This window comes from Akebia trifoliata, chromosome 15 (genome assembly GCF_017979445.1).
Source record: "Akebia trifoliata isolate Shusen 1 chromosome 15, ASM1797944v1, whole genome shotgun sequence".
Taxonomy (NCBI): Eukaryota; Viridiplantae; Streptophyta; class Magnoliopsida; order Ranunculales; family Lardizabalaceae; genus Akebia; species Akebia trifoliata.
In genome coordinates, this window is record NC_141389.1 from 3,724,879 (window position 1) to 3,749,524 (window position 24,646).

A 24,646-nucleotide genomic window follows, 5' to 3' on the forward strand; every position below is an offset into this window, starting at 1 on the left:
CATTTTCAAAAAAATATGATTATCAAATATTAATTTAAAAAATAATGTTTGAAGCAAAAAATCATAATTACCCTTTCAATGATTTTTGAAGTTTAAAGAAACATGTTTATTTCAAAATATTTGAGCTACTCCTATGCATAGTAACAAAAAATGACACTTTTTAAATGGAAAAAAGAACAAAAAAATGCGTCTTGCATCACTGACTCTTAAAACGATTAAAAAAAGTGACTTTTTCATGTGTGACAAAAAATGCAATTTTATTTCAGTTTTTTTTGTTTTTCTCATAGAACAAAAAAAATTAAATGATTTTTTCTTCTTTATTTTTTTTTTTTTTCAAATGTGGGATTTGATATATAATAGAATTTGGTGACTCATAAATGTAAGATTCAAATATTTACTAAGTTAGTAAAGAAAATGTTTCCCATGAATGGTGTAAAGAGTTTCAACGGATTTTCTAATATCATGGTCTTTTTTTTTTTTTTTTTTTAATATTCCGTGTAGATGGCAAATTGATTTCCAAAGGGGAAGGGGCAAGAAAAATATTTTCCTTCCGCTTTGGAAAATCTAAAGTGTGGGGCAAATCAATTTCCTCACCAATTTAATTTCTTGGTTGTGTCAAACACAAGAAAATGATCATTTTCCAGTGCAAAAACTTTTCCACACAATTAAACATGTCTTTAGTGGAGTATTTTAGTTTTCTCAAATTATCAAACCGATATGACATACTTTTCATAGGAGAATTTTCAAGATTGTTATTTGTAAATTCTCACTGTGCCTTTGTTGTATCCTAGAGGTTACTTTGTTGGGAACCTATTAACAAACTCATTTACGAGTGGGGACAAATAAAATCTTAAAAGAAATGATCTTTTCGTGCCTCAAAGTCTCACAATTTTGACTTTGTTATTTTTTTTAAATATTCCGTGTAGATGGCAAATTGATTTCCAAGGAGTAAGAAAATATTTTCCTTCCGCTTTGGAAAATCTAAAGTGTGGGGCAAATCAATTTCCTCGCCAATTTAATTTCTTGGTTGTGTCAAACACAAGAAAATGATCATTTTCCATTGCAAAAACTTTTCCACACAATCAAACATGTCTTTAGTGGAGTATTTTAGTTTTCTCAAATTATCAAACCGATATTACATACTGTTTCATAGGAGAATTTTCAAGATTGTTGTTTGTAAATTCTCACCGTGCCTTTGTTGTATCCTAGAGGTTACTTTGTTGGGAACCTATTAACAAACTCGTTTACAAGTGGGGATAAATAAAATCTTAAAAGAAATGATCTTTTCGTGCCTCAAAGTCCCACAATTTTGACTTTCTTATTTTTTCTAAACCTTCATTTTCCCAACAATATTTTTTTTTATAAGTTAAAAATTTTATTTATAAAAAAAGGACGAGATGGCCTCAAGATTCAATTATAAGCCACCTCGAAATTACAAACTAGGTGCCATTTAACAACAAAATCTTTGAAGAAATTTTTTCCCAACAATATCAATTAATAAATTGAAGAAAGTGAAATCGTCTTCAAAAAATTTATCTCAATCATCATCTTTTTTTTTTTTTCGATCGGTAGGTTTGAAACCTTTTTTAGAAATAATTAGGTGGGTGAAAGTAGCAAACAAATTTGTGCTACATACACCCCCAATACATTGGGTGTATATTTTCAAATTTCTAATTTTTCGATTAAAATATATAGAAAGATCAACTAATAACTTAAGATAACAACTTTTTTATATGATTGCAACCCAAAAGAACCATTCTTGATTAATTTTCATCTAAAAATTAACAAAAAGAAAATCTTAATTTTTGTACTTTAAAAAATCCCTTGAAAATGACTTTTTATTTTTCTTAAATTTTTTCTAATAGAATGAAGTCTCCAAAATTCAATTGAAATGCCAAAAATTCAATTTTTTTTTATGAAAATGATGAATTCGAATGATTAGGGCATTCAATTGTGGAAATGGGGGAGATGAGGTCAGGGACTGTTAATAAAAGAAAAGTTTATTAAATGGATTATTAAGAAATCGATCAAAATTTAAGATTTATTTAGAAAAAAGGCCCTCGGCCAGGGTTCTTTAAGTAATTTTCTCTTAAAAAGAGAAAAACAACTCTCACCGCTTGTTAGATCTAAATTCTGAAAACGACTTTCAGGTCTTTTGGAGTTTTCAAATAAATTGTCTCCAACTCCAACACAAGAATTAGAGATCTCTAAGCGATCCACACATATACATATAGATCTCGATATTCTATCTGTAGTGATCAATCTGAGGTAATTTTAATCCACATCGATGCATATAATCCTATAAATTGTCGAATTAGAGTATTTGTTCAGTCATTGATTGGTGGAATTTTCTCTATCTCTTGTTTCATCTTCAATTGCTTTGTTTTTGGGCGGAATTGAAGAGATTTAATGGTAATTTTAAAGATAGGGTTTCTGGTTTTGTCCAGAAATTCAGATCTCTTTAAATAAAAAAAATATTTTTGTTGGCAATTATAGATTGGATTGAGGTTCCAATTCGAGGTTTTCTTCATTTTTTAATTATTATTGTTTTATTTTAATTAGGGACGAATCTGTGCTTTTGATCTTTCTGGAAAGTGGCATACTTACTGTTTTTGACTTTGATTCCAAAATATTTTTATTTGAGCAATTATTCATGGAATTTGTATTATAATGCAAATCTTTAAACTTGGGGATGGAATCAATTTTCCAAGTTTATCCTCCATGGGTTTTGAAGGAAACAAAAGTACCCATATTGATTGTGAGAAGTTTTGATACTTCTTTTGATGGGTTTAATTTAATGTGAGAGTAGCTGTGTTTAGTACTATAGTTCTGAACTGGGAAAGGTTTCCTATATGGGTTTTTCTTGCTGTATGTTGGCTTTATTATTCATGTGGATCAATCTTAACTTAACTCCAAATTCCCTAGATTCGTACAACTTGTAATTTTCTACTCCACCAAATGATACTCTTTTGTGTTATTAATTCCTCCTTATTTTGATCAGAGAAAAAAAATAATCCACCCTTTAGAAATCTCTTTGGACTTTCTCAATCCTTGAAGAAAGATAGAGCAGCTGAAATTGAATACTGCATAAAAAAAAAAAAAAGAAAAAAGAAGAAAAAGAAAAAAGAAAAAGAAAGAAACACAAACAAAAATATGTGTGGGAATTTGATATGGTACCTCGAAGCACACTTCTATTTTTCATAGTCATTCTCATGGTACATTCTTCACAAATTATAACTTTTCTTTCTGGACTCTAAATATAATTAATTTCCTGTTATTATTAAAATGTCAAAAATAAAGTATATTATACAATCAATATTTTCCCTAATAAAAATGTCTGCATGTGGTGTACATGGAATTTGTAAACAAGGGAATTTATTTTATTATTTAGAGATTATTTTTTATTTGCAAAAGGATTTTCAGGAAAATTTTCCATGTATCTTGCTTTTTAGTGTCATAGTGACAATCAATGGGTAGATTTTTTATTTTTATTTTGAAGCAAACCCATGTAATGTGTTGTCATTCATACAATCTGACATTTCTTGTGAGCTGTATCTAGTATTTGTTAGTCTCCTTTGATATTTTTGATGGTTTGGTTAGTAAATTATTCTTCTCTTTTATGATCTAAATTATATTTGTCAATTGTCATATTCTGTTTTGGCAGTTTGGTGCATGGGATTGTGACTAATAATAGTATAAAGAGATCATAACATGAAACCCATGGAAAATGAAAAGCCCGGACCTCAAAATTTTCCTGGAAGACCTACTGCCTCACCCTTCGCCGTTCCTCCCCAGACTGTAATGCCCTTCCTATCCTCCGGGCCCGTAGTTGGGTCAGAGCCCTCTGGTTATAGAGCTCCTACACCAGCTAGGTTTGATGGTCCATCTGTGCCTCCCCCACCATCCTCTTATGCTTCGAAAGATGTAGGTCCATATCAACATTTACAACCACCACCACAGTTTCCTTCATCAGCACAACCCCTTATGCCTCCCTCGCGTGGCCCACCTTTTCTACCTTCTTCAGGTCAACAAGTTTTGCCCCCACCTGTTTCCTATCGTCCACAGCCTCAGGTTCCTGTGGTGCCAATGGGACTGCCATCTCAAAGTGTACCCCAGTCTGCATTAGAGCAACCATTTTCTGCACCCAAATCAACTATGCAGTCATCTATGCATGGATATCCCTATAGGCAAGCCAATTCAGTTACACAAGTTTCGCCAGCTCAGACTCCTTTTCTTGCTCACCATGGAGGTTATGCACCACCTCCACCCGTAGCACCTCTCATGGGCCTGAATTTGAGGGAGCAAATGCAACAACCCGGTGGAGGACCTCCTATGGGGGGTGCCCTTCAAGGATTAGTGGAGGAATTCCATTCTCTCTCTGTTGGGTCTATCCCAGGATCAATTGATGCTGGAGTTGATTCAAGATCATTGCCGAGGCCATTGGATGGTGATGAGGAGCCAAAGTCTTTTGCTGAGATGTACCCCTTGAATTGTGATCCTAGATATTTACGACTCACAACTAGTGCCATACCAAATTCCCAATCATTGCTTTCAAGGTGGCATTTGCCTCTTGGAGCCGTGGTTCATCCATTAGCCGAAGCTCCTGATGGGGTCAGTAACACTACAAACTTATAAAGGCATAGGTTTTGATACTGGTGTTCTTATATGTTATTGGTTCTTTTGATGTTTCATGTAAGTTTTTTACTTATCGACTGTCTTTTTCTCATTTTTCAGGAGGAAGTGCCCATTGTAAATTTTGGACCATGTGGCATAATTCGATGTAGAAGATGTCGCACATATGTGAATCCCTATGTGATGTTTACAGATGGAGGAAGAAAGTGGCGCTGCAACATCTGTTCTTTGCTCAACGATGGTAGATATCCATCTAAGTATTATATGTTTCCATGTATCAGACTTTCTCTTTATGCATATATCACAAGTTTTATGTCAGTGCTCATTCTTTGAATAATATTCCTAAAAGAATAATTTACTTTTTTTTTGCTTCACTTTCAAGATGTCCCATATGTAAAACTTGTCTGTGGCTGAAAAAACTTGTAGTCTTGATTTTTTCCTTTAGAAAGCAACTTATTTTTTTGTCGTACTTTGGTCATAATTTATGCCACTTTGGATCCCAAACTCAAGGAGCTGGGAAGAGAGTGAGAGAGTGGAGAGGGGTCAATGAAATGCAATGCCAAATATGATGAATAAACAATGAATATTCTTTTATTGTCAAACGATTATACAGATTGTTTCCATCCAAGATAATACGGGGATAATATTGATTTTGACTGGTAAAGATAGCAAATGTGGTTCACAATTTTGCACAATTTCGGAATGTCAGGCCAGATGTCCCTAGTAATACATCGGTCAAGACAATTTAGTTTTTTTTCCCTTGGCCGAGAAAATGCCTCAAAATGGATTTTAAACCATTGTAGCAATTAGCAACAATATCTATACCCCGATCGTGAATCCATCATCCATTTCCACTATAAAATCCTTTATTGGTATGTTTTTACACTGGATAGGGTGAAGAGTCTTGGAAATGAGACGTTGAGTGGAACCTTCCCACCATTAAGGATCCAATTGTGTTGTAATTCTCCGTTGTAGTGATTTCTGTTTAGTGTTCTGCTGTCTCATAGAAATGCTTCTTATTGGAGGATTCATTTCTTGTCTTCTCGTGTGCTCCTCCCCCACCCCCTTCTTTTCCCCCATCCCCTTCATGTGCCTTATTGGCACTTCTAAGAGTGAACTAAACTTGGTCAGGAATTTTTCCGAGGTCATTGTCTTTCTTCACTGGTTGATGCTAATCCATTTCAATTTTCATGTTCAGTTCCCGGTGAATATTTTGCTCCTTTGGATGCAAGTGGTAGAAGAATTGATGCTGATCAACGGCCTGAGCTTATGAAGGGTAGTGTAGAATTTGTTGCTCCGACTGAATATATGGTGCGACCTCCAATGCCACCACTGTATTTTTTCGTCATCGATGTATCACTATCAGCTGTTAGAAGTGGTATGCTAGAGGTGAGCACATTTTACTATTTTCATACAACCAACACCCATAAACTTGCCTTCACTTGGGGTACAGTTCATACAGTTTTTTCCTTCTTTTATTTTTGACTCAGTTAAAAAATATTGATATAGTTTGCCTAGATTTTAAATGAGGTGCGTGTAAAATATTCCTTGTGATTCCAATGATAGAGAAGATAAGTTGCCGAAGATGGTGCATTTAGGTATTATTTTTGGTCAACAAACAGGAAAAAGAAGAGAAGAAATATTGGTTATAATTAGAATTGGGTTTACTTGAGCCAATTTTCACCTTCTACCTTCTTTGACAGATTGTGGCAAAGACCATTAAGTCTTGTTTGGATGAGCTGCCTGGCTTCCCGAGAACACAGATTGGGTTCTTAACTTTTGACAGTACGTTACATTTCTATAATTTGAAGGCAAGTGATTAAATTTTTTTTTTTTACTACTGATTATATGGGGAATGTTGCATTCTAATCCTTCTCCCCCTTAATGATGGGTCATTGCTCATGAAAAAAGCACATGATCCCGACTGTTTAAATACAAAATCCAATGGTTGAGTTTTATCCTCATGTTAAGTATCTCTGAGATGTCTTATCAAGATATGCATAAATCTCAACTGTTGGATTTTGTATCTAAACGGTTGAGAGGATCATGTGTTTTCTCATGAGTCATTATTCATGATTTGACGGATCCCAACCCCTTAATTATATAGGAACACTGCATCTTCTTCATATTTCATGTGTTCACTGATGCTTTTGTACGAGGTTCTTGAATTATATGCTCACCTTTTTTTTTTCCTTCCGGTGACAGTCATCTTTGACGCAGCCTCAAATGTTGGTGGTGTCAGATCTGGATGACATATTTGTACCATTGCCAGATGATCTCCTTGTTAACTTGTCTGAATCAAGAAGTGTCGTGGACGTGTTCCTAGATAGCTTGCCCTCCATGTTTCAAGACAACGTAAATTTAGAATCTGCTTTTGGGCCGGCTCTTAAAGCAGCATTCTTGGTCATGGTGCGTTGTCTTCTCACTAAATTTATGGGTGTGAATTTTTTGCTAATTGATGTTGTCTGTTTTCACATGGATTTAGTTAATTAGCATTCTGGGGTTGCTATTTTTTATTTTTTAGTGCAAATTGTTCCTTGAGTTTAAGGGGTTTTTTTTATGAAGATTTTGTGTTTGGTTAGGAGACCTTGTGCTCCTAGTGTTTCTTTTTCTTCTTTTCTTCTGTAAGGTTGGTCACCTCGACTACATATGTACATTCTTCCCTTTTCTTTGGAATAAATTATACTTATATATATATATGTATATATATATTAACAATTTCGGGAGCAGTATTTTGGTTGTTGAATCACCTTAAAAAAAATTTGGTCATTGAATCACTTCACACTGATACACAGATTGTTTTCCCCAACAGAGCCAACTTGGAGGGAAGTTGTTGATCTTTCAGACAGCACTACCGTCTCTTGGTGTTGGTCGATTAAGGTTACGTGGAGATGACCTTCGCGTTTATGGAACAGATAAAGAACATGCGCTAAGAATACCAGAAGATCCATTTTACAAGCAAATGGCAGCTGATCTTACCAAGTTCCAGATTGGGGTGAACGTATATGCTTTCAGTGACAAGTATACTGATATAGCTTCCCTAGGTAAGTTTCATATTTATTTTGAGCATAGTGACAAAATCGCAATTAATTCACTGACTTATTTACAAAATTCTGAAAAAATATATTATATATATATATATATATATATATATATATATATATAATTAAACACACCAACTTTTGCTAACACCACCCCAATTCATATGTAAATTCCAAATAATTAACACACATCACATCTTAGGGTGGCATTAGCAGAAGTTGGAGTGGCAATAACAGTTCTATAATGTTATTGAGAAATTTTATAATTTTGTTTAATATTCTATTAGTAACATTGTATTTTTATTTTATTTCCAAATTTTTCACGGCTATTTCTGAATTTTGCCGAATTTTTTATTTTTTATTTTTCTGAAATTTTCCGTTGCCGAATTTTTCTGAATGCTGACTTTGTTACTATGTTTGTGAGTGATCTAACTTCTATGAGTTTCATCCTTATACAAATTTTATTTTCCTATTGTAGGAACTCTAGCAAAATATACTGGTGGTCAGGTATACTATTATCCAAATTTCGAAGGGGCCATTCACAAAGAGAAGTTGAGATATGAGTTGTCGAGGGACCTTACAAGGGAGATGGCCTGGGAGGCTGTAATGCGTGTAAGATGTGGAAAAGGTCAATGGATATAGCATTACTGTTTTCTTGGTAGTTCAAGCTTTGTTGCCGTCTTAGAAAAACTCTCTTAGTTCCCATTTTGATGTGAAGGGAAATCCTTTTTTCCTTACTTTTCAGGGGTGCGGTTTACCACTTATCATGGGCACTTTATGCTAAGGTCCACAGATTTGTTGGCCCTTCCTGCTGTAGACTGTGATAAAGCCTTCGGGATGCAGTTGGCTTTGGAAGATACTTTGCTGACAACTCCGACCGTATTTTTTCAAGTTGCCCTCCTGTATCCTTCAATTTTGAATAAACAATTGTAGTTGGTATACACTTCTTGAATGATACCTATATTATGTGTTTCATTTTTTTTATTATCAATTATAGAAAGGTAAGTGATATATTTGTTTATAGGTAAAGTGTTATTGCTTACCAATCGTTCCTACATTGTTTATAGGTAAAGTTTCTGGATTTTGTTTGTTTAATTTTTCATCTTCCTTGGCAACATGTGTGAGACCACTTATCTATATGGAACGCACGTCCATGTGGCATCCAAAAACACAATCGGGTACCACATGGTTATAGAGATCATAAAATTTTATGAACTTTAAAAAAATAATTAAAAATGACATTTTTTAACCATTGGATTTAAAATTTAAATTTGGGAGTTTAGTTGCCATCCATTTCGAAGTCAAGATCATGACAAAAAAAAAGTTCTTTTTGAATTTTTTTTTTCAAACCCAATCTAGACCATGAAATCTAGAGGGCTGAGGTGTCATTTGGATCAATGTGGCAGTGCACATAGCCCAAAATATGAGAAATGTTTATCATGCCTCGAGATCTAACTCAAAATCATGGGGATTAGTGTTAGATTTTGGTGGCTTGACAATTTTCCTAAGACACGATAATGTAGGAATTCCATTAATTAGACTTGTATTACTGTGGCTGGTTATGTCAACCGGTCGGTTTTTTAATATAATTTGGTCTAATTAACCAAAGAAAAAAGATATGTAAATCATTAGGTAGTGTTTGAAGAGCTCTACCATATGCTATTAGAATGGTGAAGTTTTAAAAAAATAATTGGTGCAATTTTTTTACTACTATGTGGTGCTACCTTAGCTAGCATAAGATACACCTCATCTTTGGGTGAGAGACGAATCAGAGTTCTTACAGCAGCAGCACCCGTGGTCACGGATCTTGGGGAGATGTACCGCCAAGCTGATACTGGTGCCATTATTTCTTTGTTTAGTAGGCTTGGTGAGATTGAAATCTCTTTTGGTTTTATGCATAGTTGTGAAATTTACTCTGCATGGGATTTTTAACTGTTTATTTATTTATTTGTTTTTTTTTTTTTTTTTTGTTTTTTGCAGCCATTGAGAAAACATTGTCCAATAAGCTTGAAGATGCACGGAACTTTGTGCGTTTGAAGATCGAGAAAGCCCTTAGAGAATATCGAAATCTCTATGCCGTGCAGCATCGCTTGGGGGGAAGGATGATATATCCAGAGTCATTGAGATTCTTACCTTTGTATGGATTAGCATTATGTAAATCCGTACCGCTTCGTGGAGGATATGCGGATGCCCAGCTTGACGATCGCTGTGCTATTGGTTATACCATGATGACTTTGCCTGTTAAAAGGATATTGAAGCTACTCTATCCTAGCTTGATTCGGATAGATGAGTATCTTGTTAAGGTAGGACACTTTCTTCATTTATGATCTTATGTAGTATTCTATTATTTCATCTTTTTAAAGAGATACTATTACCACACCAACTTTTGCTAACACCACCCCAATTCATATATAAATCACAAAGAGTTAACACACATCTTGAGGTGGTGTTAGCAAAAGTTGGTGTGTGATGGAAGCTCTGTTTTTAAATTGTTAATTTATTAAATATCTTGTTAAGGTAGGCACTTCTTCTATTTGTGATCTTTTGTAGTATTCTACTAGAGTTTGTCCGTGCCTATGACACAAGCATCTTTTTGGGGTTAAAGATGAAAGATAGTAAAGTTAGAGGGGTATTATTGAAAAAGGGGTTAAAAGAGGCAAGATAGTAAAATTGAAGGGATATTATTGAAAAAAGGAGGGGAGGGGGGGGGGGAGGGGAGTAAAGTTGAAGGGAGCGAAAAGGAAAGAGGCAATAAAGTGGGTAGTGTGGACCCCACTCCACTGAAGTTGGATGAAACGTTTATACCCCTCAATTGTAGTTAGAGTGGGACTCACCGTTGTGTTTTATTATATAGATTATTTCATCTTTTTTCAATTCTTAATTATTAAATATCATCTCATGTTTACAGGCACCAATTGGTGTTGATGACTTGGGGAACTTAGAGAAGTTACCATTAGCCTCAGAGAACTTAGATTCCAGAGGCCTTTATATTTACTTCGACGGGCTTCGCTTCATTATTTGGTTTGGCAGAATGCTTTCATCTAATATAGCTACCAATTTACTTGGAATGGACTTGTCTGGTTTCCCCAATCTGTCGAAGGTATGGTACTTCATGTTTATTAGACTATGAAATGATTTGTGTTGATTTTCTGATTTGTATGATGGGATTACTAAGTTCTATACTTTTTTTTAGCAATATAGATTTATTTTAAATGAAAGGAGCAGTAACAAAACACTAGAAATAGGTAGGGTTAGGCAACATGTCCCATTAAAAAAATCTTTGAATAAAATCCTTTCAAATTGTACAAAATATGGTGAAGTAAGACCACATTTTTCTAGCAACATTATAATGGATCAAGAAATGATTCGACACCTTCATCGAACCCTTTGCACATCAAGCAAATATTCACTGTGATTCTCCTCTGAGAAATGAGGTCATCAATGGTGAGGATCTTCTCTTGTTTAGAAAAACTGCTCACGCAAATGGAGCTACTTTAGAAGGAATTTTAGATTCAAAAATTACAAGAGCAGAAAATTGGGTTGTCCCACTCCCATGAGTGGGTTAACTGTTAATATATATATATATGTTTTATCTTTGTCCTTCTTGGTTTTTTCCTATTTCTATGTATCTCATATAAATAAGAAGGAAAGGAATAAAGAAAATAATCTTTTCTCTGAAAATTTTCTCTTCTTCTCTCACTCCCTTTTTTCTCTAAACCCTAGATTAAATCTTTACATGGTATCAAAGCACAAGAAGATCGTGAGGGATCAAGAATCGAAGAGAACCGTACTCGAAAAGAGCCTTAGGCCTGTCACCCTTCATTTTACAGATCCGTATTGCTATCTTCCTCCATTTTCCAGATCTCTTAAGGCTGTTCTCCCCCCCATTTTCCAGCCAACAGGGACTGTCACCCTTCACTGTTCAGTCACTAGGTGCTGTCCCACTAGGATCTCCAACCAATAGGGTGGCCGCCTCCCATTTTTGGGGTTGCCGACACAGTTTTTAGTCATAGGGTTTGTTGCCACCATCAATAGGGCCCTTGCACCCCACCAGAAATCAGATCACTTCTCCTAAATCCTTCGAAGGTCAGATCTCTTCTTCCTAGGCTCCGTAGGACTGATCTGAACTCATCTTTTGGATGTTATAGCCCATGTCACGGTTGTAATAGCTCTAAAGATCAATAAACAATTTTATTTGTTACCTAGAATGGAGAGTAGAGCCAACTCCAAAGTTGGAGTAGTTGCTTAGTGTTTCTGAGTTGTATTTACTAGTGTGATTTGTTTTTTTTTTTGATAGTTGCTTTTCTCTTGAAGTCATATCAGAAGTCACTTCTGGGCTGTCCAACAGTAATGGGTTTGGATCCCCACAAGTAAGAGATGAAAATCCCATTCTCCAAGGCAAGTGTTATAATCCCCATTTTATGCGATAAAAAATGCAAAGATACCGAAATGACTTCCTAAGATTTTCCAGCACCACATGTCTTAGTTAAAAATATTGGACTGATTCAGTTAATACTATGATTCAAATGAGAAAATAATATTGCCTTGGCATGTAAGTACCGTTCGTATGTATGATATGGTGAATAGTGATACACCTGCACAGTTCAACATTTTTGTGACTGGACATTTCTAGTTTATTAAAACAAAACATAAAAGTATATTAGATCGATCATCATCATCATCCATTACTTATCCCAAAATTTGAGGAAACTACGTGACTCTGATCTCACCATTTATTTCTATCTAGGGTTGTATCTTCTCTTAGGACATGTCGTCAGTCATTTCTTTTCTTTTTTTCTTACTATGACATTTCACGTCATTTTCGACCTTTTTCTTGCCCTTTTAGAACCCGTAACTTGCACCAATACTCGTTCTCATTGGTCTTGTTGGAAAATATGATGTACTAAGGAAATGACACAAAAGAAAGAAGATGATGATCCGACAATACATAAAAGCTCGATGTTTGCCAACATCATTTAGACTATAATTCTGCTCTTCTTATCTTGATTGCATGTGGATAAAGAGTCTTGAGAAATTGCCTTCATGATAAATGAAGCCTGATCCTGACATTGTGACTGGATTATAAATCGTCGAACTACAACCCAGATGTTCTAAAGATAGGTTCCAACAATGCCTAATTTAAGATGAGAAGTTTTGAACTTCTTACAATCACACTTGCATTTAGGGTCCTCTTTATTTGGAATTTAAAGTGCTTTTTTCCAAGAATCACCTGTTTGATGTAATGATTAAGATCACAACCACATGTACATAACCGTTGGTTTGTCTTGTCTTGGAGACATACATTTTTTTTTTGTTTGGACCATGTCTCAAAGAGATATCATCCAATGACCATGTCTTGAAGAGATACAATTTCATGCAAGCCGTATATTACTTTTGTTTCCAATTGTTTGGTTTCTTTAACCATGATGAGCATTAATCATAAATGTACATGTAGATTTCCTTCTTTTATTTTTCTGAAGTTGAAGAATAAATGGACAAATCAATCTGCCTCTTGTTTGTCATTTAATTATCTTTTGATGAGCTGTTCCAGTCCCAACTGTATTATTTAATTATTTTACATGCACCTGGATGGCTTGTTTTGTTGCTTGATGCAACAATTATTACTCTCTTATGTGGACACCAGCCTGTGCCTATGTTTCGAGGAGTGATTGGAACACTCAACGGTTATCATGAGTTTAGCTGTAGTTCTGTCTTAATTTATTTTATTTTGATTTTATGCAATATCCATTTTTCTTGAGTTCAGTTTTCTTTTTGGCCTTGCTTTTTAAGTTCCAGTCAGTTTCTAGTTGATCTCTAATTTGTGTTCTTCTATTGATCCAGGTGAACCTTTGTGGGCTTGTCAATGAGGTGTCAAGAAAGCTAATGGGCATACTGAAAAGATTTAGGGAGAGTGATCCATCCTGTTATCAGTTATGCCATCTTGTAAGACAAGGTGAACAACCAAGAGAAGGTTCATTGCTACTTGCAAACCTTTTTGAGGATCAAACTGGAGGAGTCGGTAGCTATGTTGATTGGATACTACAAATCCATCGGCAAGTCCAGCAAAATGCATAATATACAGGAGGTAATGGTACCCTTTGTTTCACAGCTTTACACAATACACACATATAGGGTCAGGATTGAGGGACAGTCAACATACAACATTTTTTACACTACCAGGATACCATCCATTTTACAAGATCCAATGGCATCCGGTAGTGTTGTAAAAAAACATTGAAAAAATGGACGGCATCCGAGCGGTGTTGTAAAAAACATCATATATATATATATATGGACGTTCGGCTGACAATCTTAGGATGACAAAACGGAGCCAAAACTTTTGTCCTATGTGGGTTAGAAATTTCGGATCGAGCTGATTTTTTGTGAGGATGATCTCTATGGTGAGGAGATCATCCTCACTATAAATCAGCACAATCTGAAACTTCTAATCCTATCAAAATTATTTTAGATTTGTAAACCGTACTGAAAATTTGTAAATGACTTTTGATGGACTTAGAAGTTTCAGATTGGGCTGATTTTTAGTGAGGATGATCTCCTCACCGTAGAGATCATCCTCACATAAACTCAGCCCAATCCGAAACTTTTAAGCCATATAGGACAAATTTTGTCAGCCGATGTTGTCATTCTAAGATTGTCAGCCGAACGCTCCCCTATGTATATAAATTCTGCCCCCTGATCCTGATCCATATATATCTATATAATAAAACACATTCATAGATGTCTATATACTAAAATACAAATGAGTTGGTACAGTTGTGAGACACAAACCTTTGTGTGGGACCCACTTTAACCACTTTACTATTTTTTCTCTTTGTCCCTCAACTTTATTTTCACTACTCTAACTTTGTTATATTTTCTTTTTTACCCCTTTTAACTTATTTTATTGTTTTTCATCTTTTACCCTTTTAACCTCATAATTCTTTAATAATACCTTTTCAACATGAATTTTTTTTTCACTTTTATACCCTTAACCCTCCCCCATCATCCCCTATAACTTTACTATATTTTCTCTTTTATCCCTTTAACTAATTTGATTGTTTTTCATCTTTTATCCTTTTAACCTTAAAATTTTACAATAATACTTCAAAGTTAATTAGGCCTCACCCAAACCCACTAATTTCGTGTTGTGTTAAAATTGCCACCTCCTATTGCAACTTTATTGTTTTTGCTTTCTGGAACACTTGAATTACTAGTAGAGACAGGGTGACCACACTAGTTCTTAAGGGCAAATCGGGTTGTCGGCTAAATTCCTTTTCACTCTTAGCATTCAACATTCCTTTCCACCGATGCTAGAACTTAGGGCTTCTCACTGACCGCGTGCCAATAGTTGACAAATGGATTCTAGAGACCTTTCCTTATAATTTCTCAAGGTTAACAACTAAAACTAAAACAAGATCTTTAATCAATCAAGTCTAAGCCTAAGCAATAGATGGGTGGATTTTACTGATTGGATACACAGAACATACATATAGGTTGGTGATATAGGGTTACAGGTATGAACTCGAAACAAAATGAAAGTAACAATGCTATAAATGGAGAAGATAAGAATTAACAAGGTAGACTTAAGATATAAAAAGAACAAAGGATAAATTGACAGTAATCACACATAGAGGAACAAATAAAGCTTCATTAACAAAGAAAGCACACAAGGCTACAGGATTACAAGACACTTAGTTTGAGATACAAGCTTTCACACAAAAAAAATGATAAACGAGGACTTACCAAGTTGAGAGAGCACAATTCTTCCTCTGAGGATTGTGATCTTACCCAAAAGAGAGAGTTTCAAATTTGTGTTTCTTTTCTCATGGAAGCTATTCATCCATTTATAGATCCATAGAAGGAATTTATGATATCATTGTTGACCTCTAATGACAATTATTAAAGGACACAAATGAGAATACCTACTTTTACGAAACGCCAACAAAAGTAAAAAATAAGACATAAAGTAAATGTGAGACTGAAAGAAGGAGTTTCAAATATGGGTGCTTTGCCTCGATGAGATCGATGAGAGGGTTTTGGAAAGTTGGTTGAGTTGAGAAGGATGGCTAGGCTACAAATTTAAGAGACACTGAGTTGGTGTTTCTCTTGTAATAAGCTTGGTTGTTCACGGGCGAATGGCTCGAAAGAAGAAAATTGTTTCAAAGCTTAGACATGTTCCTCAAGAGATAGATCTATAAAGAAGATCCGAGCCGGTCTGTTTGGCGTTCCTTCTTTACTCTAGAGGAACGATTGCTTATCAAAGAGAAATGGATAAATTATTGGATTTATCGTAAAGAAAATATCACACACATGGATTTTGTTGAAAGTCAAGATTCTTCAATTATTGCCATGGCAAGAACGTCTTGGTGGGAGACTACAGATGGAAAGCTTAGGCTATACTATTTTCGTACTGTTCACTGCTATCAAGATCGAAGATGATATCATTTCTACTCCTACGGTGTGACGTCCGCCAAGCTTTAGAAGTAAACCTGAATGAGCTCCTGCACTAACAGTTGAATTGGACAAACACCGCTCTTAAGGCAATTTATGACAAGATTGGCCCCAATCTTCATCATGATATCCAAGATCTTAAGAGTTCCATTGAGAAGATTAAAAAATCTACTGTCATTTCTCTCAAGTCCGACTCTGAGAATTTTGAAGGTAAGTCAGTCTCCCCTGAACAAGCAAGCTTATCACCAGAGAAACACCAACTCAGTGTGACTCCAACTTTGCTGCACAGGCATCCTTCTCAACCCAACCAACTTTCCAAAGCCTTCTCATTGATCTCGTCTAGGCAAAACACCCATGTTTGAAGCTCCTTCTTTTAGTCCCTCTTCTTTTAACCCTTCCGTTCATAGAACGATTATAGATAGATTTGAGTTCGTATCCAACTATGATTCACCCAGAAGCATGCCTAAAAGAGCAAAACAAAAGACCTTCACCTTGGGATTCTAATTGACAGAACTTGTTCTATTTCGTCTGATGGCGATGATACCAGTACTCCCGTTCATATCCTCTGCTAGCAGAATCAACTCGTACCAATAGACTTCTCACAAGGATCTTGTCCTACGAACTTTAGTGGTTTCGATGGTTCTTCTATATATCCTTGGTGTATAGATGATAAGAATGCCGAGGAAATCAAGGTGATCATCAATCTTATGACAACCTGCATCAACGTGGTCATACAAAAGGGAGGTAACCAACGAACTACTTTCAACAATGTGACCCAAGGCTTTGTTGGGATTCTTTGCGATTGGTGGTATAATGTTGTCCTTGAACAAATAAAGAATTCCATGTTCTGGTCTCAACAACGCGACGAACATGACGACCCGACTCAAGATACATACAACCGTCCTATCTATGACTCAATGTGTGTGCACCTTGCGACTAGTCAAATCCATTTCTATGGAAAGAACTTTCTGTTAGCTTCACACCATCAAACAACTTTAATGAGCATCAAGATCCCTACCTTACAAGACTACACGTCGTACAAATCTACTTTTGTGGATCGTGTCTTTCAAGTTGAACAACCACTAGCTGTTTTCTGGAAAGAGAAATTCATCGCCAAACTCCCTAAAGGTTTATCTAAACTAGTTTGTGAAAAGATAAAGATTCACGATATCAACTCTATAACCTATGGCAATTATTTAGTTTTGTTGACAAAGAACTCAATGAGTACTTTTCTCGGGATCATTAACAGAAAAACGAAAAAAAAATATTTACATAAAGAGCATGCAGGTATCTGTGAACAACTTGGGTATTGCGATACCAAACCACTCCGCAAGAAGTGAAATACTTGTTAGTACCGAAATTCCCCATCAAAGCATCGCCCATGACGATCTTTCGTAACCGATCAAACGTGAGACTAAGATAACTTGTTACTCTTGCTCTTGCAGTAAGCCAGGACATATCGCCAAAGATTGTAATGGAAAGCAAGTCAAATTTCTTTCCGACAACGTTTTACTTTCTTCCGACTCCAAACAATGAAGCATTCATTGCTCATGTCCTACTCTAGAAGATTGCACATGCAACCCTGACCAACAAGAACCTTGCTTCCTTGGTATATTCCACGAATGTCACACGACTCCCATAGATCCTCGACAGTTCTTCTACCTAAAGGATGCCGAGTACCTAACTCTCAAGCACTCACACAGAAGGAAGCTTGTGTCTCGCAATGAGTTTGAATCTTCTATCGAAACCCTTACGCAACGCATCATTGCCCTTGAGCACCTTACTGAGGTTTCCCTTTTACAAAAATCTCTCCTTTTGGCCGACAACACTAGTTTTACATTGTCTTTTCCCGAACCCGGTGACCTCGGCAAATTGCATATTTCATTGGGGCCCTAACTGAACATAGATACATCATTCATTTTGACCTTTGGGTTGGCCAACTCCAATATGGTGTTTTAGCCCTCATTGATACTGGTGTCAATCATAGTTGCATCAAGCCTGATATTGTCCCACAACGGTACCGCAAACCTACACACCGCAAGATCTATTCAATCGACATGTTCCCAATCAAAGACCTTTCTCAGGTCTTCAATATCAAAGTCCATTCCCTAAGCTTCACCTAGACTTGTTGGTTATCAGCAACCTCGAGTTTGATGTCATCATTGACCGAACCTTTCTCAAGCATTTCTCGTCCTTCACCTTTTCCCTTGACCATTTCACTAGTACTCTTAACAACAAACCCATTTCCATTCCTTTGCACCACCAAGAAACAACTCATCGCAAGTCTCTTCTCTCTTTTCTCACAGATCCAAAAAAATCTTGAACTTCTTCCTACTACTATATTGACACTTTCGTTGGAGAAGTTGTTCTCTCTAAGCCTAGATGACCCTCTCACTCTCTCTCTCTGGGATGTTGCTAACTCTTTGTTAGGTCAATTTTATGAGGGGGGAAAGGAGTGTCTTGGGATGGGCAATGGTTCACAAGATTTTTATCGTAACGGACTCCGCCTATATCAGATATTACTATGGTCCTCACGATACTATCGCCCACTTTGCATTCATCTTTAAGAAGATTCTCACTTGGACCTCATTGAAAGAAAGAACAGATGCTTGACTAATGGGAGATGCATGAAAATTTAAAGGAGATGTTACTTGCAACTCCATTCAATATCGTGTAGCTTTTTTTTTAGGCATTTAATCTTGAAAATGAAGGAAGGACCCATAGTTAGTCCTTTCTTCTAGGGAAAACTTCAATTTTGGCATTTGACCTGCATGGTTTGATGAATACTGGTGGCCACGTTTTGGACTACCATTAGACAGCCTCCCGATTAACATTGCAAGTCAAATACATCATGGTAAAATTATGGATCTGAGCTATGGCCCTGCTAATAAAATGATTTATCGTTTTTGGAAAAAGGAATTCCCTTGGAGTCTCAAATGCGATTACGACATAAGAGAAAAAGAGCATTCTTTTCAGCTTTACCAAGTTTTCAAGACACGATGGTATTATCCGCCCTCCAAAGACAACGATAAAGAAGATGTTTTTCAAGACTCCTAGGCTTTGGATACTATCGAAGAAGTAATGCAATGGACAAAAGATAGAATGTCAAGAGTTGTAGAATCCAAAAGAGGAGAGTTAACACATTCCTACAGTTTTGACTTTGGTCCTCATTGACCCCAAGTATGATGAAGGCCCAAGGAAACAACAACAACAAAGATATCCACTCAACAAGAAAATCTAATGCAAAAATCTTGAAGACCCCAAAAAGAAATCTTATAGAGAGACATCAAAAAAGAGATTTCTTGATTCCAGTGATGAAGAGTAAACGATAAGTCCTCGTGTCCAACCTTTACTTTATGTCTTGTTTTCACTTATATTGTCGTTTCATAAAAGTAGGTATGCCCACTTGTGTCTTGTAATAATTGTCATTGGAGGTCAGCAATGTGTCATAGATTCCTTCCATGGATTTATAAATGAATGAATAGCTTCCATGAGAAAGGGAACACAAGTTTGGAAGTCCCTCTTGTGGGTAAGAGCACAAATCCTCAGAGGAAGAATTGTGTTCCCAAGCTTGTCTCTCAGCTTGGTAGGTCCTTGTTTATCAGTTTGCTTTGTGTGAAAGCTTGTAGTCCCAAGCTAAGTGTTTTATAATCTGTGTACTTTCTTTGTTAATGAAGCTTTGTTTATTCCTTTATGTGTAATTATTGTCAACTTATTCTTTGTTTTTTTTTTTTATATCTTAAGTCTATCTCTGTTAATTCTTATCTTATCCGTTTATAGTATTGTTACTTTCATTTTGTTTCGAGTTCATACCCGTAACCCTGTATCATCAACCTATGTGTGTTTTATGCATCCAACTAGTAAGATCCACCCAACCATTGTTTAGGCTTAGACTTAATTGTTAAAGATCTTGTTTCAGTTTTAGTGGTTAACATTGAGAAATTAGAAGGAAAGGTGTTTAGAATCCATTTGTCAACTGTTGGCACGCTTTTAGTGAGAAGCCGTAAGTTCTGGCATCTGTGGAAAGGCATGTTTCCTGCTAAGAGTGAAAAGGGATTTAGTCGACAACCCGATTTGTCCTTAAGAACTAGTGTGGTCACCCTGACTCTACTAGTAATTCATGTGTTCTAGAATATCTAGTCAACTAATCTCTTTTTGTTACCTTTTAAATACTTTAATTTGGTTTAGATAATTAGTCTTAAGTAATCTTGTTTCCGCTATGTATGTATGTATGTCTGTTGACTTACTAAAATTGCGTCTTGAAAAAGCACTCAACCCGACTGCATAAGAATGAAATCAAGCAAATGGGTTTTATCCTTTAAATAAATATCGGCAGGATGTGTCACTTGGATACGTATAAATGCCAACCACTGGATTTGACGTTTACATGGTCGAGATTGTGTTTTTTTCTTGAGTCAACGGAAGTCAATTTGATAGATATTATCACCATCAACTATTGCGTGATCCATGAGAGTGAATGCAAGTATTTGATTATCAAAAAAAAAGAAAAGAAAAAGATTACCTTGTTCTGCTATTGGATTCTTCCTTTCAGATGAAGGAAATGTCTTCCTAGAATTTTGATGCGTGATGAATTTCACTTTGGGGGTTTGCATTGTTGATGTATAGAACTTAGAAAAGTGGTTTTGGTGTTTGCAAGGACTTGCCATTTCTCATATATAAATTCTTCTTGGTGGTTACCTTTGTTGCAAGTTTGTCTGTTGCATTGTATGACATGGAAAACTCTCTTGCTTTCTCTAGTGAAAAACTTTGGCATTCTTTTTTGTTTTGTTTTGTTTAAATTCATGATTAACATTAGAAATTTAATAATTGCCAATGTAATCACATATTTGTTTTTCAAAAATTCGTTTTGTTTTTAAAAAAATCTCTCATTTTTTTTTGTTTAAATCTTCTATTTTTTATTTAGTACTTTTTTAGAATTATTTTATCATTTAATATATGAAAGAATTTTATATTTTATTAATTAATTGAATTTGTTATTATTATTAAACTTTCTAATGGTTTCCTGACTGCCATTGGTTTTTTCCAAGGTTTTCCCTTGCTGAATTTTTACCAAACCCTGACTTCGCTGTCCTCTCACTCCTGTTTTTTTTTTTTGTTTTTTGTTTTTTTTAAGTGGCATTGGGAGGCGGGAATGGTAATGAGACAGGAATGAAACCACCGTTTCTTCTATTAGAACATTTAAATAATTGTCTTGGAGGAATTTAGCATTGGTGTCCTGTGTGAGCCACGGTTTAAAATCTTATCTCTAGGCAATGTCTCGGTCAAGAGTTAAATTGAGATTGTCTTGTCTAACAGGACACATTCTGAAACATTGAATGTTTTGGGGTCGAAGTTTCATTTAGGTCTCGATCATGACGGGAATGTCTCACCCAAGATGTCTTGCAAATTAAACCATGGTGTGATCAATACTGAAGTTGGCAGGTTATAAGGTTGGGTTTTCTGTTCTCTTACATTTCTTTCCCTTAAGGGGCGTCGACTTGGGATTTTGTGATCGAAAGGTTGGGTAGGAGGTTGAATGCTTTGACGTTGGGATCTCTTTCTAAAGGACGTAAGATGATTCTGATTAATAGTACTCTGGAAAGCGTTCCCGTCTATTTTCACACTTCTCAATTTCTAGATGCGTAAAGGTAAAATTGAATAAGCTCTTAGAGGGGAATATGAAGTTTCAACTGATTTAAGTGGAGGAGCTTTTGCTTTCCCAAGAAGTGGAACCTGAGGCTGATGAATTATGTCCTATTGGGAAGGTGGTTGTGGAGGTTTGGTTTGGAGCAGTATATTCTGTGGAAAAGGGCCATCATGTCCAAGTTCGGGGAAGAGGAGTTTGGTTGGGAGAATGTGTTGGTTCGGTCATCGTATGAATGCAAGCTGTGGAAGGGAGTTCTTAAGGTTGTTCTAGCCTTCTGGAAAGTGATGTTAAACGTAGGGAGCGAAAATAGAATTTGCTACTGGCAAGATCATTGCTGTGGTTCATTGCCTCTCAAGGAGCAGTTCTTTTGATTCGTTGGCGATGTCTTTAAAGAAATAACTATTGATTTTAGAATTTAAAGTGCCAACAGAGTCTAAAGTGGCGTGAGATTTTGGGTTCAAAAGAGCATTCAATGATTGGGAGGTGGATTCTATTGCCAGTATAGTGAGATGCATTTTAGTAGTATCCAGTCACTTGAAGAATGAGGGTCATAGGGTGTGGGAGGTGAGCTGTGAGGGATATTCTGTGTGAGATCCTTCCACTATTTTACAGTTGTCGTCTTCATGGGTCCTTTACATAGCTGTGGGATCCTAGAGTTCCATCCAAAATCTCTTTCTTAATTTGGTCAGTTGTATTGAGCAAGATTCTTACCTTGGACACCATCATTTGGAGGGGTCTCATTTAGGGGTAGGTACGCATTTAACCGAAACTGAAAACCCCGGTTCAGGTTCCCTTTTTATTGGAACCGATTAGAGCCAGGTCTAAAATGGAACCGAACTGATAGGAACCGGAACTGTTAGATTCTGTCCAATGGATACCCGAGGGTACCCAAAACCGATTTATTTTGTCATTTCTTTTCATATTATAGATGATTTAAGATATTTTTTTTTATGTTTCAAAATAAATGCATGTTATTTAAAATTTTCAATTTTTCATATAAATTATCGATTGGAACTTAAAATGGGATCTCTTCTAAAAATTTATTACTTTTAACTAAGATAAATTTTTATTTTTGAATAAAAAAAATCATTAATTTGTATCTTAAGTATAACAAATTATAACTAAGTTAATAAGTTATTGATAATATATTAATTTTTGAAAGGAAAAAAGTTTTATAAGGATTGGAAATACTTTTTTCTCATTTGATTCTTGAGAACTGGAACTGATGGGTACCCGTGATTTTTGACGGTTCTGGTTCCGGTTCCAGTTCTATTTATTTTGGAACCAGACCCGGAACCGACAAGAATTGGAATTGAACTAAATATAATGGTTATGATTCTAACTTCCTCATTACCGCAAACGTCTGTCCAACGTGTAAGGTGGACGGCAACCCTTCCTATACAATAGAAGGAGTGCTCCTTTTGAACCCAGGAATGCAACCTTTAAGCGGAGGATCTGACAAGAGTTGGATTTAGGGACTTAGTTCAGAGAGGAGGATCCATCCGCAGTAGAGCCACTTTAACAAACACGTTCAGACAATTTCATCCACTTTGATTTAGCTAGTGATATTTGGTCCCTCTTCATATCTATATTTGGAGTCCTTGGGAACCTACCTTAGTAGCTTCTTTCCTTGTTGGAGAGTTCACTGTTGCTTGGAAATGCTTTCACAACATTCAAGAGATCTTTGTGGGTACAACAACCCCTTTTCCCATTTGTTGGTGAGTCTGGAAAGGAAAGAAGCTATCATATCTTTGAGGATAGAGAGCATTCACTTCAAGAAATCATTGTTTTTATCATGGTTTGTTTATTTTGGCGTAAAATTTTCAAAGATTTTTTTTGAGAACTCTTTGCGAAGGTGGGATTGGGTGTGTAGTATTTTAGAAGGACTTTGTCGTGGTGATTAGGTTTCAGGTGAGTTCTTTCTGTGTTTCTTGTTGCTTTCGGGTGAGTATATATTTTTCTTTTTCTTCCTGTCATTCCACCCCCTTTCTTTGGTTATTAGATTACAAAAGGACCAAAATCTATCATAAAACCACCCCCTTTCTTTGGTTATTAGATTACTAAAGGACCAAAATCTATCATAAAGTGCTCATGTCTTCTACATTTTCTCATCTGCCATGTGTTCTCATTTGCTCACTAAATTTTTTTTTCCTCTTTTCCAAAAATATTTTAGGTTTCACGATTTTTTGTAGTAATGTGGACAATTCGATATCTATGTATTTATCGCTTTACCTTTTCTTACACATATGTTACCCTAATCTATGTAGGTTCCATTTCATAGACTTGCAAAAATTGCGAAGATCTGCGACCTCTATTCTATGTTCCCTACTTGAGATCGAGACAATGTACATGTGAAGTAGTTGAAGACGGAAAAAAAGCGACAAGAGGGATGGAAGGTTTGATAGAAGGAAACCAATCATCAGAAACTTCGTTATTCAAAAACAGTTTGGCCGAACTTTGTCGGAAATACCAATTAATATTTAGAACTAGAAGTGGTTTTAGGCATTTAGCTATGTGCCTTACTTCTAGGAGGAAAAGAAAAATTTTGCATGCTTATTACATTTTATTTGTCAATTCTTTTTCTTCATTTGATTTGTTTTGGCTATGTAGAGTACATTTTGCCAAAGTATCTCATTTCTTTAGAACTCCATCCATCCATCTATGAATGAATGAATGTAGCAGTACTATCAGAAGAGCTATTTCTTGTCCTGTTGCTGTTGCTGTTGAATTTGTAGGTGAGATGGGATTTTGCAGGTTTGGCATGGTTGGACATTGTTATTCAACCCGAAGAACTACCACCACCCCCCATAAGGGGAGATGTCTTAGCCAAGTTGGAGACTTTAGTAAGATTTTTTTTTCTGGAAAATGCTGACAT

The 24,646-nt window shown here is 35.8% G+C and overlaps 1 protein-coding gene across 1 annotated transcript; it reads left to right on the forward strand.

Moving 5' to 3' along the window:
- The first annotated feature begins 2,121 nt into the window (after nt 1–2,121).
- Nucleotides 2,122–24,480, forward strand: LOC147383972 (protein transport protein SEC24 A-like). Its single transcript, XM_086426768.1, has 14 exons — nt 2,122–2,268; nt 3,665–4,611; nt 4,735–4,873; nt 5,831–6,021; nt 6,336–6,443; nt 6,838–7,041; nt 7,445–7,676; nt 8,152–8,301; nt 8,419–8,575; nt 9,413–9,540; nt 9,654–9,976; nt 10,582–10,773; nt 13,515–13,758; nt 24,039–24,480. The coding sequence occupies exons 2-13, from the start codon at nt 3,712–3,714 to the stop codon at nt 13,746–13,748; spliced, it is 2,958 nt and encodes a 985-aa protein (XP_086282894.1). The 5' UTR covers nt 2,122–2,268; nt 3,665–3,711; the 3' UTR covers nt 13,749–13,758; nt 24,039–24,480.
- The last annotated feature ends 166 nt before the right edge of the window (nt 24,481–24,646 follow it).

Excerpts from the sequence above, each read along its gene's own strand:
- LOC147383972 (XM_086426768.1), top strand. The coding sequence starts at position 3,712 with ATGAAACCCATGGAAAATGAAAAGCCCGGACCTCAAAATTTTCCTGGA. Across the intron at positions 4,612-4,734 it reads TAGCCGAAGCTCCTGATGGG|GAGGAAGTGCCCATTGTAAA; the intron begins GTCAGTAACACT and ends CTCATTTTTCAG. Across the intron at positions 8,302-8,418 it reads GCGTGTAAGATGTGGAAAAG|GGGTGCGGTTTACCACTTAT; the intron begins GTCAATGGATAT and ends CTTACTTTTCAG.